This window comes from Nicotiana tomentosiformis, chromosome 10 (assembly GCF_000390325.3).
Source record: "Nicotiana tomentosiformis chromosome 10, ASM39032v3, whole genome shotgun sequence".
Lineage (NCBI taxonomy): Eukaryota > Viridiplantae > Streptophyta > Magnoliopsida > Solanales > Solanaceae > Nicotiana > Nicotiana tomentosiformis.
In genome coordinates this window covers 29,746,326-29,760,176 of record NC_090821.1, presented here as the reverse complement: position 1 = coordinate 29,760,176, position 13,851 = coordinate 29,746,326, and the positions used below count along the sequence as shown (strand labels likewise).

The window sequence follows — 13,851 nt, the reverse complement described above, 5'->3', positions numbered from 1 at the left end:
GGAAAGGACTCAACCTGTAAGTCTGAATAGCTCAGTGAATCATGAAACCTTTATAGTGTCATGTATATGCGTATAAATGTCATATCATGCATATGTATATGCGTACATAACATTATCAAGCCTATAAGGGCATCCCATCATATCATCTCGGTCTCAGTAGAAGAAATCATCAACGTAGGCCAGCTGATCCTGGTGGTGCGTATATAATGGCATAACCTTTTTCCGTATCCCATATACATATAATATACGCGTATATAACGCCATCTGGTCATGGGTCAATGTACATGTATAAATGAATGCAATGCATAAGGATGTAAGTCAATAAGATCTCTCGGAATGTCATAAGATCAATATGCCTTCGTTTAATATCACGAAATAAAATTTATCAACTTACGTATTTTCTGAGACCCATGAACAGACGATATAATAATCGGACACATGGGGAATCAAGAATATAGGCACCCCTAGTACCTCTAAGAATAGAGTAATTTGTGAATGTTGCATGTTTGCTCGTATTGTTTGTATCATATGGATCATGCCAAAAGGAAAGAAGGGATAACCTTAACATACCTTATCACAGTGTGTCCAATAACTATGTTGAAATCATCTCATCGCACTTTAATCTACAACAACGATGATAATTCTATCGTTAAGCTACGAAATATGCAACTATCGTACAACGAACGACAAACTTATTTTATATTAAAATGGGCAGTATCTCCCCTGTTTTCTTTGCTTTTCTTAAGTCCATAAAAACAATAAGAACATATACAACCTTCAACTATATACTTTCAGCACCACAACACACTCAACAGCCCAACAACACAATTCACTCTATATAACAATAAGTGCACAAACGTCATCAATAGAACTACTATTTAACACGACGAGCGACAAGTTTGGATTGGAACTAAACCCCAACTCTTTTTCCCATCTCCCCTGTACTTACAACACCGTCAACAGGTCCAGCATATAAACATATATATTGACATGACATTCCAACCTTATATCCATCATAAAAGTACAACCCAACAAGATATAACAACAACATGGATAGCTTCGAGGTATTGTGGGGTTGCTTCTTCTCCTATTTACAATATTGTAACGTCCCGGCTGATCGTTTTGAGTATTTTAGCCCCGATACCCTATTTATTTCCTCTTCTATGTTGTATTATGGTTATGTGACTTGCCGGGATATTTGGTTTTGGTTTAGGGTGAGTTTTAGAGTAAAATGGGACACTTAGTCCCTAGGTTGGAGCCTTAAGTTGAAAGAGTTGACTGTAGTTTGACTTGTGTGTAGATGGTTAGAATGGAGTTTTGACGGTTCCAATGGCTCCGTATGGTGCTTTTGGACTTAGGAGCATGTCTGGATGTTGATTTGGAGGCCCGTAGGTCGTTTCGGCTTGAATTGGCAAAAGTTAGAAAGTTGAAGGTTTGGAAGGTTGAAAAGTTTGACCAGTAGTTGAATTCATTGATATCGGGGTCGGATTCCGATGTTGGAAGTTGGAATAGGTCTGTTATGTCATTTATGAATTGAGTGCAAAATTTGAAGTCAATCAGAGTTGTTTTGGTATGAATCGACATTAGTTTTGGAATTCGGAAGTTCATAGTTTCAATAGGCTTGAATTGGGTTGTGATTCATAAAATCGATGTTGTTTGATGTGATTTTTAGCCTCGAGTAGGTCCGTTATGCGTTTTGAAACTTCTTGGTATATTCGTAAGGGGTCCTTGGAGCCCCGAGTGTGATTCGGATTAAATCTAGAACAAATTTTGGACTTGTGCATTGCTGAACCTCTGCTGTGTCTGGTGCGATCACACATGTGCATTTTGGGCCGCAGGTGCGGCATCGTAGAAGTGGCGCTCGAGCTGTAGAAGCGATTTTTGTATTGCCCAGCTAGGACCGCAGATGGGGTCAATGGAGCGCAGAAGCGAACGCGCAGATGCGACTGGCATTTCGCAGAAGCAGTTGCGCAGATGCGCTTATAGGTTCCGCAGGTTCGAGCCTTCAAAGCCTAAGTTGAAACCGCACATGCGTTGGATTTTCCGCAGGTGCGACATCACAGATGCGACCCTTAGCCCGCATATGCGAAATCGCTGGGGCAGAAAAGGGGTCTTCGAGGGTTTGAATTTCATTTTCATATTTTGGACATAGAGACCTCGGTTTGTGGCGAGTTTTTGAGGGTTCTTCAAGGAAATCATTGGGATAAGTAATTCTAACTCGGTTTTGACTATATTACACGAATCCATTGTTATTTTCAACATTTAATTAGTATTTTGAGTTGAAAATATTTGGGGAAAATTGTGAAAACTTGTTAGGCAAAATTTTTGGGATTTGAAAGGCGATTTGAGGTCGGATTTGAGTAGTTCTTGTATGGTTGGAATCGTTATCGAATGGGAGTTCAGATTTTGTAATTTTGGTCGGGTTTCGATACACTAGCTAGGGTTGAATTTATGAGTTGACTTTTTGTTTCTTTTTAAAGATCGTAACTTTATTGTTTGGAAAAGTTTTCTATAGTTTATATTTATGGAATGAAGTTGTTTTGGCTAGATTCGAGCCATTCAGAGTTGGATAATCAAGAGAAAGTCCTATTAATGGATTGAATAGCGTATGTTGAGGTAAGTGTCTTGCCTAACTTTATGTGGGGGAATTACCCCTTAGGATTTGTGTTGTTTGTGTTACTTGTGACATGTGAAAGCCGTGTACACAAGGTGACGAGTGTGTGCACGGGCTAAATGTGGTAATTGATTGGCTCTAGCTACGTAGATTCTTTCATGCCTCTAATTGAGCTATCATAATACGTTATACTCATCATCTTTAGTCTATCTTCACATGCTTTACTTGTCTTACCTCTTACTTGTTATTTGTCTTTACATGTTTAGTTGAAGTTATTATTTCCTCTATTCCTTATTCATTATTTAACCGTTGAGTTCTTTACTTGAAGTTGTTATTCTTGGAATATCTTGTTATTGAAATTGGTATTGAGTTTTAAAGGTCGTGTTTCACATTGAGGCAAAGTTGTAAAGATGTGAAATACAATTCTTGTTGAGTTATTCACTTCCGGTTGTTATTGTTAAGACTCTTGTGCATATTGTGGTTGAGCCATGGACTATTTATTTTGGAAATACCCTTACTGTTGACTTCTTTGGTAAGTTGTGATGTTGGGCACTTGAGGTGCGATGTTGGGCACGATGGTATAAGGATTGGGGTTGAAACGCATGCGGTGAGATAAGGCGGGCTTGATATGCGTGTTGCTAGTAGGGGAACTACTTGAAGCCACGTGGTTTGATAAGGTGGGCTAAAACGGGGGAAGCTATTTCGGAAAAAATGATTTTAAAACTAAATGCAAGGCTCCCGCGGTGATATAAGGAAAGATTGTGAATTTTTTTGTGATATGAGACTACGAGGCGGTACCTCGGTAGTAGTTCTTGTTGATACTTTTCTATTACTTTACTTGTGTTTTGATTGCTTTGTTCCTTGGCATAACATTCCTTGTTTTCTTCCATGATGCATTATTTAGTTCAGTGTAGCCAATCTTGGTATATTTCTTGCTTGTTTCATTTCCATTGTTATTATTATTACGCTGTTAATCACTCATTCAGTTTCTTATTTATTCCAGTAGGACCTTAACCTGACCTCGTCACTACTCTACCGAGGTTAGGCTTGGCACTTACTGGGTACCATTGTGGTGTACTCATGCTACACTTATGCATATCTTTTTGTACAGATCTAGGTACCTCCTACATGTCCAGGCACTAGTGAGACGAGCTCATCTTCGGAGACTTCAAGGTATACCCGCCGACGTCTGCAGGCCTCAGAGTCACCCTCTATCTAGTCTACTTTATTTTCTCTTTCCCTTTTATAGACACTGTTGTATAGGGATGATCAGTACTTACTCGTAGAGCTTGTGACTTATTATCACCAGATTTTGGGAAGTTTGTTTATGTTGAGTCGCGAAGTTTTATTTGTAATAGTTGTTGAGTATGTGAAAGTTTTATCTTTATTTCAATTATATTCCGTATGTATGTTAGGCTTAACTAGGTACCATCACGACATCCTACGAAGGGAAATTGGGGTTGTGACAAGTTGGTATTAGAGCTCTAGATTCATAGGTGTTATGAGTCACAAGCAGGTTTAGTAGAGTCTCGCGGATCGGTACGGAGACGTCTGTACTTATCTTTGGGAGGCTATGGAACTGTTAGGAAAAGCTTCACTTCTTTGATTCCTTATCGTGCAAATTTGTTAATTTCGAAATTCTAAATCTCTATCTTTCTATTCTCTCATAGATGGTGTGGACACGCACAACTGGATCTGATGATCAGGTACCCGCGCCCCCTACTAGAGCCGGGAGAGGCTGGGGCCGGGGCAGAGGCCGAGGACGGGCACATGGTGCAACCAGAGCACCTACCCGAGCTGCTTCAGAGGAGCCACCAGTAGCTCCAGTTGGGGGACAGGCACCTGATGCACCTGTTGCTACCCCGCACTTTAGGAGACTCTCGCCTAGTTTTTGAGCATGTTTGGCACTCTAGCTCAGGCGGGGTTGATTCCACTTGCTCCTGCCACATCTCGGGCTAGGGAAGGAGCATAGACTCCCGTCGCCCGTACCCCAAAGCAGCGGGTCAAGGTTGACCAGGTCCCAGAGGTCATACTAGTGCAGTCGGTTGTTCCAGTTCAGCCCCAGGTTAGGGCAACAACATTTGAGGAGGAGCAGTTCAGGCTCGAAAGGTACACGAAGTACCACCCTCCTACTTTCAGCGGCTTAGCTTTAGAGGATACACATGGTTTTCTTGAGGAGTGCCACCGTATCCTCCATACTATGGGTATTGTGGAGACGAGTGGGGTTGCTTTCACTACGTTCCAGCTTAAGGGAGAGGCTTATCAGTAGTGGCGAGCGTACTAGTTGGGTAGCCCGACCGAGGCAGCTTTACTCACATGGACTCAGTTCTCAGAGATGTTTCTGAGAGAGTTTATTCCCTAGAGCCTTTGGGGTGCATGGCGCGAGGAGTTTGAGCAGTTGCACCAGGCTGCTATGATCGTATCAGAGTATGCTGTTAGGTTCAGCGAGTAGTTCAAACATGCACCAATCTTAGTATCCACAGTCAGAGAGCGAGTCCGTCAATTTATCGAGGGGCTTAACCATGATATTAGATTTAGTATGACTCGAGAGTTGGAGACTCATACCCCATACCAGCAGGTTGTGGAGATCGCTTGGATATTGGAGGGTATGTAGGGCCGGGAGAGAGGAGCGGGAGGCCAAGAGGCCTCGAGATTCTGGCACATATAGTGGTTTCCGTGCCCCAGTTGTAGCCCGTCATGGTAGAGGCTATGTGAGTCGTCCCGTTCATTCAGTACTTCCAGCGTCCAGCGGTATTCCGGCCACTCCCAGGTCTCGGTTGCACATTAGCACCGCCACTGTCTAGTGCACCTCCTGCACGGGGTGCTTTCAGCGGTCAGTCCAACCGACCAGGTATGAGCCAGTCTCGGTAGCCACGTCCTCCGAGATCTTATTTTGAGTGTGTTGACTATCGTCATATGGTGAGGGACTGCCCTAGACTCAGGAGGGGACCTCCACAGACCACTCAGGCTCTACGTATTCCATAGGGTCCTCAGGCTTCACAGGCTGTAGTTACCGCACCAGTTGCCACTCCACCTGCACAGCCAGCTAGAGGTGGAGGTCGAGCGGGTAGGGGTTTCCCTAGAGGGGGAGGCCAGGCTAGATGTTATGCTCTTCCAACTAGGACGGAGGCAGTTGCATCTGACTCAGTTATCATAGGTATTGTTCCGGTTTGTCATAGAGATGCATCAGTCTAATTTGATCCAGGCTCCACTTATTCCTATGTATCATCTTACATTGCTCCATATTTCGGTATATCCAATGATTCCTTGAGTTCTCTTATCTATGTGTCCACGCTAGTGGGAGATTCCATTGTTGTTGACCATGTGTATCGGTCGTGTTAAGTTGTTCTTGGTGGTTTTGAGACCAGAGTTGACTTATTGTTGTTCAGTATGGTAGATTTTGATGTTATTTTGGGCATAGATTGGTTGTCGCCCTATCATGCTATTCTTGATTGTCATGCCAAGTCGGTGACGTTGGCTATGCTAGGTTTGCCGCAGTTAGAGTGGAAGGGTACTTTGGATTATGTTCATAGCAGGGTGGTGTCTTTCCTTAAGGCACAACGTATGGTTGGGAAGGGGTTTGAGGCATATCTATCCTTTGTGAGAGACGTCGGCATTGATACTCCTACCGTTGAGTCAGTTCAGGTAGTGAGGGACTATCCAGATGTATTTTTGGCAGATCTTCCGGGCATGCCGCCCGATAGGGATATCGATTTTGGTATTGATTTATTGACGGGAACTCAGCCCATTTCTATTCCACCATATCATATGGCCCCAACGGAGTTGAAGGAGTTAAAGGAGCAGTTGCAAAAGTTGCTTGATAAGGGCTTCATTTGGCCTAGTGTCACCTTGTGGTGCTCCAGTCTTGTTTGTAAAGAAGAAGGATGGTTCTATACGCATGTGTATTGATTATCGACAGTTGAACAAGGTTACAATGAAGAACAAGTATTCATTGCCACACATTGATGACCTACTTGATCAGCTACATGGTGCCAGAGTGTTCTCAAAGATTTATTTGCGGTCAGGCTATCATCAGTTGAAGATTCGGGATCTGGATATTCCGAAGACTGCCTTCAGGAATCGGTATGGTCATTACGAGTTCCTTGTGATGTCATTTGGGCTGACCAACACCCCAGCAACATTCATGCACTTGATGAACAATGTATTCCAGCCCTATCTTGACTCATTCGCCATTGTGTTTATTGACGACTTCTTGGTGTGCTCCCGGAGCCGGGAGGATCATGAGCAATACCTGAGGATCATGCTTCAGACCTTGAGAGAAAAGAAGTTGTATGCAAAATTTTCAAAGTGTGAATTCTGGCTTGATTCGGTGGCGTTTTTGGGTCATGTGGTGTCGAATAAGGGTATCAAGGTAGATGCGAAGAAGATTGAAGCAGTGCAGAGTTGGCCCAGACTTTTTTTAGCTATTGAGATCAGAGGTTTTAATTGTTTGGCAGGGTATTACCGTCGTTTCGTAGAGGGTTTCTCATCTATTGCTGCACCTATGACTGTTGCACCCTATTTTGCACTAGTCAAAACAAGATTCTACTTGTGGTTTCTCTGTTGTAGATAAAAGAGAGTCGCCACCTAATATTTAAAGGTATACTAGGCTACCTATTTAATTACTATTTCATATTCTTTATTAGTCTGCTAACCGGTTAGATTATGGGTAAGTGTTCTTATTCTTCTAAGGGGAAGGTGTTAGGCACCCCTTAAAACCTACCTGAGGTAGCTCCATAAGACTTAGACTAGATTTAGAATTAATTATGTATACTATACCTTAACTAGTGTTCTAAAGATATGGCTTACCGTATATTAGGACGTAATTATTACAAAGGGTGCAGTTTAAAAGGGGTATGAATTTATAGACGAAAATAATGTTAGTGCATTACTTGAAAAGGAGCTTTCGAAAGAGATAGGATATGTGTATAAGTATGTGAAAAAGAGAACTAAATTAAAACACTTGTTTCTAAAGCATGGAGGTGCATATTGTTCTAATAGGGATAAAGGGTACTAATACCTTGATCTTTTTAGACTTGAAGAAAAACCACTTTTTTGAAAAATTCTTTTGGGCGACAGCACTTCATATTGTTGAAATGGTTTGATTCCATTTTTTAAAGATAAATCTTGCGATTCAGTTTGGTTTTTTTTCTTGTTTGAAAGAGGAGTTGTTGTCCCTTGCTAAGCCTTGGGCTTGAAAATCTTTTAAGAAAAAGGTGAGCGAAAACATAGTAATGATATAAATAATTTATAATTAGCGAACGGGAGATTAGTTACTAACTAATTTTTCTTTTAATCCTATGTTATTTAGGACTTGCAGGCTTTATATGACTTAAGGTATAAAGTAAAGTATTCAATCCAATATATAAGTGTTGTATACATGTGAGATAGAATAAAAATAAAAGATGCAGTAAAGTGCAACAAAGAAGTAAACTAAGGTAACGAAGCAGTAAATAATAAAGGAGTTTAGAGGGAAAGAATTGGACTCTGGTATTTAGGCCTCAAAGTGCGTCGTAAGTAAACTAATGTAAGACCAAAAATGATATCACCTTTGGAAGTATATAAAGTAAGTTATCATGTTACCTCGGAGGTTACAAATATTGAAGATCATGAACAACAAGTATAAAGAGGGTTGGAAGGCTCAAAAGCTAAGGAATTGAAGAAAATAATATTTCGTCGAAAGTCGACAAGTTAGGAATGTTATAACCCGTACCTTTGGGGTGAGACTAGGGTTATTAACATGATAAAAAGGTTATTTTATGAGTTATGTTTGTTTTATGATAGTCTTGTGTTATGTTTTGAGGTCAAGCTAGTTGTGGAATAAAAGTCGATGGAAGTCATCACAAGTTACGTTCATAAGTTTTTCTGAAGTTTCGGGTCAAATATAACTGTATTTTTCTCCCAATATACTTAGAGTTACAGGGTGTTACATCTATTAAATTGAAGATCTATGAGTCTAGTTTCTAACGCATTAAACCGTTTGTCAATACGACAAGAGAGCAGAGAGATATATACATTTTTGCTAAACTACGCAGACTGCTAGGAGACAAGTTGGTGTGTCACCTACTTGCTTAAATGAGAGGATCATATATGTCCGAAAATGGGCCAGTTCGGGTCATCCAAAGAGACATTTTAAAGGACTATTTCCTTCATATATTACATTGATAATAGGGCATAATAACCAGATATAAGCTCCAGCAAAAATCTCCCAAAATTTGCACACAAACCCTAATTGATTTTCTCTCCTTTTCAAGTTCTAGTTGGAGGTAAAACCTAGAGTTTGAAGAACCAAGATAGGAGCTGAGTTATTCAACGAATAAGGTAATTATACTGTTATCTTTCATCCATTTTTTCTACTGGATATGTATGGAAAGTCGTTCTATAATTGTAAGAACTCATGGGATGGTGATCGGAAGTCGTGAGTTCGAGTTATTCGCCTGTAGCAGACTGTTTTGTGGACTGTTTCATGTTGATATTGGACTGCGTGTTTTGCTACTATTTTATGGGATTTTGGAAAGTAAAAGTGTGTGAAGAAACACCACATAAATTCATGGTGGTGGGCTGGTCGTTCGTCGTAACATTTTCGGGATGTTAGACACTACTACGATGGTCGTTTTGTGTATGAAGAGATTGAGGTGTTTTGGGCTATTTTGTAGTATTTTGTGGTGTATATAAGGTTGAAAAATAATATATATATGTTGTTATTATTGTTTTCTTGTGGTGTTGGTGTTATATTGAATTTGGAGGGAGTAAGGATTACAGGGGAGATGCTGCCCTTTTTAATACAAAATAAATTTGTCGTTCATTGTGCGATAGTTGTACCTTTCATAACTTACTGTTAGTATTATTACTGTTGTTATAGATTATGGTGCGACGAGGCGAGTTCAACTTGGTGATTAAAAAGATTGTGATAAGATATGTTAAGGCTAAACCTTTCCTTCATTTTAGCATGATCCCATAACTACATGAGTTTGATAACGAGACTTAAAGAGAAGTTCGTATTCCTAAACTTATGTACATTATCACAGTCTCATAAGTTATAGTATTCTCCCTTATCTGGACTTTATATTCATTTAATTTTCTTCCAGTCAAGAGAGCATATATATATATATATATAGTATTATAGTACTTTCACCACCATCGAGCTATAATCGATGGGCAGGACCCTATTGGGCAACCTCTTATCAGATGGTAAGTTATATACCGAGCCTACTGTGCCCGAGCGCCTATGAGAGCCCAAAATGGACAAGATATAGAGCCTAGTATGGCCGGCGCCTATGAGCGAGCCTACTACGGCAGAGCAGTTACACGTTCTAAGCCTTATAAGGCCAGACATCTATTTTACTTACTATATTGAGAGAGTTGAGTCAGTATCAGTAGGTAAGTATATATCCAGATCATCTTTGACTCCTAGTTACTTTCAGTTATTATATTATCAGTTTAGTTTCAGCTTTCAGTTATTCTATTTCATTACATACTCGGTATATTATTTCGTACTGACGTCCAATTCTTGGGGATGCTGCATTTCATGCATGTAGGTTCGGATAGACAGCCTGGTAGACCTCCTCCGTAGGTGCTGTTAGTGATCAGCTTGATCGGTAAGCTCCACATCCTTCAAAGTTTCAGGGTCTAGGGTTTTGAGTACATATTGTGTATATATGTATATATATTATGGGTAGGTCGGAGCCCTGTTCCGACCACAGTACATCCATCAGTAGAGGCTTGTCGACATATCCTGTCAGTTAGTGTAGTATGTTGGGCTTGTAAGCCTTGTATGTATATTTTGTTGGTTTGTCAGTTGTAGTAGTTATGACAGCCTTGTCGGCCCAACTTTATATTGATGTTTAGTTAGAGCTAGTTTCCGTTTAGTTTTATATTTTGTTTCGCAAATTGTCTTGCAATGTGGCACCATGGCCAAAGTATGACATTGTATGTTCAGAGTCCCTCAGTCGCAATTTGGTGCGCTAGGTTAAGTGAGGCACCGGGTGCCGGTCTTACCCCCCCAGGTTCGGGGCATGACAAACTTGGTATCAGAGCAGTTCTATCCTAGGGAGTCTACAAGCCGTGTCTAGTAGGGTCTTGTTTATAGATGTGTTGTGCACCACATTATATAAGCAGGTAACTAAAGGGCATTTAGGAGTTTGTTACCCTTCTTTCAAATCTAAATAGTGCTATAGAACTAAGTTATAGGATATTTGAGTTAAACTTACATGTTGGTGTTTGCATACACATATGACGATGACTAGGAAGACTACGGTTAGCCAGAGGAGAGATATAGCAGCAGGTGAGGGGACCAGCAGGGTACCCCCGGTAGATGGGGGTCTGAGGCCTAGGGCGAGTCCCCTACTTAGCCATTACCGACTCCTCCACCACCTGAGAAGATTCCTAGGGATACCGCAGCTCCAGTTCCCCCTCCACTTCCATTAGATCAGGACTTGAGGAGTGCGGTGTATTTGTGACACAGTTGGTAGCTACCCAGCAACAGGGTAGGGCATCAGCTAGTGCATGATCTTTTAAGGGTTCTGGGAGTTCAAGGGTCCGAGAATTTATTGCTTTGAGTCCCCTAGAGTTCACGGGGATAGATCAGAGAGTGGACCCGCAGGATTTCATAGATCAGCTTCACAAGATCTTTCGGGTTATGCATGACACAGAGAAAGAGGTAGTTGAGCTAGCAGCTTTTTGACTCCGAGATGTAGCCGTCATTTGGTACGAGGGATGGGAGAGGTCTAGGGGACATAATGCACCTCCAGCTATTTGGGAGAATTTTTCAAATGCCTTCTTTGAGCAGTACTTACCGTGAAAGATCCGATAGGCTCGAGTCGATCAGTTTCTAGCCCTCAAGCAGGGCAATATGAGTGTTCGAGAGTATAGTCTCAATTTTGACTCATTGGGTAGATATGCTCCATCCATAGTTGCTACTATGCGGGACAGGATCCACAGGTTTATAGCAGGGTTAGCCCAAGAGTTGACCGAGGCATATTCTACTGCTGCATTACATGATAGTATGGATATCTCTCAGATTCAGGCATTCGCCCAGAATATAGAAAGGGGTAGGCGTCAGAAGCAGGGTACAGAGAGGACTGAGCAAGGTCAGCGTAAGAGGATGACATTTTTCAGGTCTAAGGACCAGTCTCAGGGTAGTTATAGGCCCTAGTACTTCGGACGACCACCTAGGCCTCCACCGCCTCAGTTACAGGGTTTCACGTATGACCGCTATACTCAGTCAGGACCAAGTGAGAGCTCATGGGTATCGGGTTTCTAGTGACAGCGAGGTACAGGGCAGACATGGTCATTTCTACCGTGGTGTGACATCTGTGGTAGAGGACACTTATGCCAATGCCGAGCAGGTTCCGACTCTTGTTATACATATGGGCGTCCGAGGCATATGATGCGAGATTGCAAAAATAAAGATTCAGGGGTTATGGCACACAACAAGTTCAATAGCAGGATCATCTATGCCCGTGCATCCTTCAGGGCGCGACTCTGAGTCTTCGGCTGGTAGATGTCGAGGCAGAAGTAGAGGTTCCAGTTCTGGTGGTAATCAAAACCGTATCTATGCTTTAGCGGGTCGACAGGACCAGGAGTTTTCACAGACGTTGTGTCAGGTATATTGACCATTTGCTCTCACGATGCTTATGCCTTGGTAGATCCAGGATCTACTTTATCGTATATTACCCCATTTGTCGCGGGGAAGTTTGGTATAGTGCCTGAATACTAAGTGATCCTTTTGCAGTATCTACACCGGTCGGAAAATCAATTATTGGTAGATGGGTTTACCAAGGTTGTACGGTGACAATTTGTATTCGTCAGACCTCAGCCGACCTAGTTGAGCTAGAGATGATGGATTTTGATGCTATCATGGGCATGGACTGGTTGGCAGCTTGCTATGCCACAGTTGATTGCCGAGCAAAGGCAGCCAGATTTCATTTTTCGGATGAGCCAGTCCTTGAATGGATAGGTAATACAGCGACACCCAAAGGTATGTTTATTTCCTATTTGAAGGAGAGAAAAATGATCACAAAAGGGTGCATTTATCATATTGTGCGAGTTAGAGATGCAGATGCTGAGATACCTACACTTCAGTCTATTCCAGTAGTTAGAGAGTACGCAGATGTGTTTCCAGATGAGCTTCCAGGTATTTCTCTAGAGCGAGAGATTGATTTTAGCATTGATTTGCTTCCAGGAACTCAGCGAATATCCATCACTCCGTAAGGAATAACACCTTCAGAATTGAAGAAGTTGAAGGAGCAGTTAAAACATTTGTTGGAGAAAGGTTTCATCAGGCCCAGTACCTCACCTTGGGGTGCACCAGTACTGTTTGTGCGGAAGAAAGACGGCTCGCTGAGGATGTGTATCAATTATAGGCAGCTGAACAAGGTAACTATTAAGAATAATTATCCACTTCCAAGGATCGATGATTTGTTTAATCAGTTGCAGGGGGCTAGATGCTTTTCAAAGATAGATTTGATGTCGGGGTACCACTAGGTCAGAGTTCGGGAGAAAGATATTCCAAAGACAACCTTTAGGACCCAATATGGTCACTTCGAGTTCATTGTCTCCATTTTTAGATTTGTTCGTGATAGTATTTATTGATGATATTATGGTTTATTCAAGTTTAGAGGAGGAGCATGCGGACCGACCACTTGTGAGCGGTACTACAAACCCTCCGTGATCGTAGTTGTATGCTATGTTTTCTAAATGTGAGTTCTGGTTGAAGTCTGTAGCATTCTTGGGGCATATTGTATCCGATGAAGGTATAAAGGTAGACATTCAGAAGATTGAGGCCGTGAAATCTTAGCCTAGACGTACCACTCCGACAGAGATTCGTAGCTTTCCAAGCTTAGCAGGATACTACCGGAGGTTTGTAGAGGGTTTTTCTTCCCTTTCGGCACCATTGACGAAGTTGACGCAGTAAACAACTAAGTTTTAGTGGACGGAGGCTTACGAGCGGAGTTTCCAAGAGCTTAAGAACAGGTTGACCTCGGGTTAGGATGTGTCCTGATGCAACATGGGAAGGTAATTATGTATGCTTCAAGGCTGTTGAGGAAGCACGAGGGGAATTATCCGACCCACGACCTCGAGTTAGCTGCGCTTGTCCATGCACTTAAGATATTGAGGCATTATTTATATGGTGTTCATGTTGATGTATTTTACAGATCATAAAAGCCTGCAATATATCTTCAAGCAAAATGAGTTTAATTTGCGACAAAAGCGATGGCTATAGTTAGTGAAAGATT

The 13,851-nt window shown here is 41.8% G+C and overlaps 1 protein-coding gene across 1 annotated transcript; it reads left to right on the top strand.

Moving 5' to 3' along the window:
- Nucleotides 1-11,465: 11,465 nt before the first annotated feature.
- Nucleotides 11,466-12,826, top strand: LOC138899939 (uncharacterized). Its single transcript, XM_070186640.1, has 3 exons — nt 11,466-11,751; nt 12,089-12,219; nt 12,617-12,826. Exons 1-3 carry the CDS (start codon nt 11,466-11,468, stop codon nt 12,824-12,826), a joined length of 627 nt encoding a protein of 208 aa, XP_070042741.1.
- Nucleotides 12,827-13,851: the final 1,025 nt, after the last annotated feature.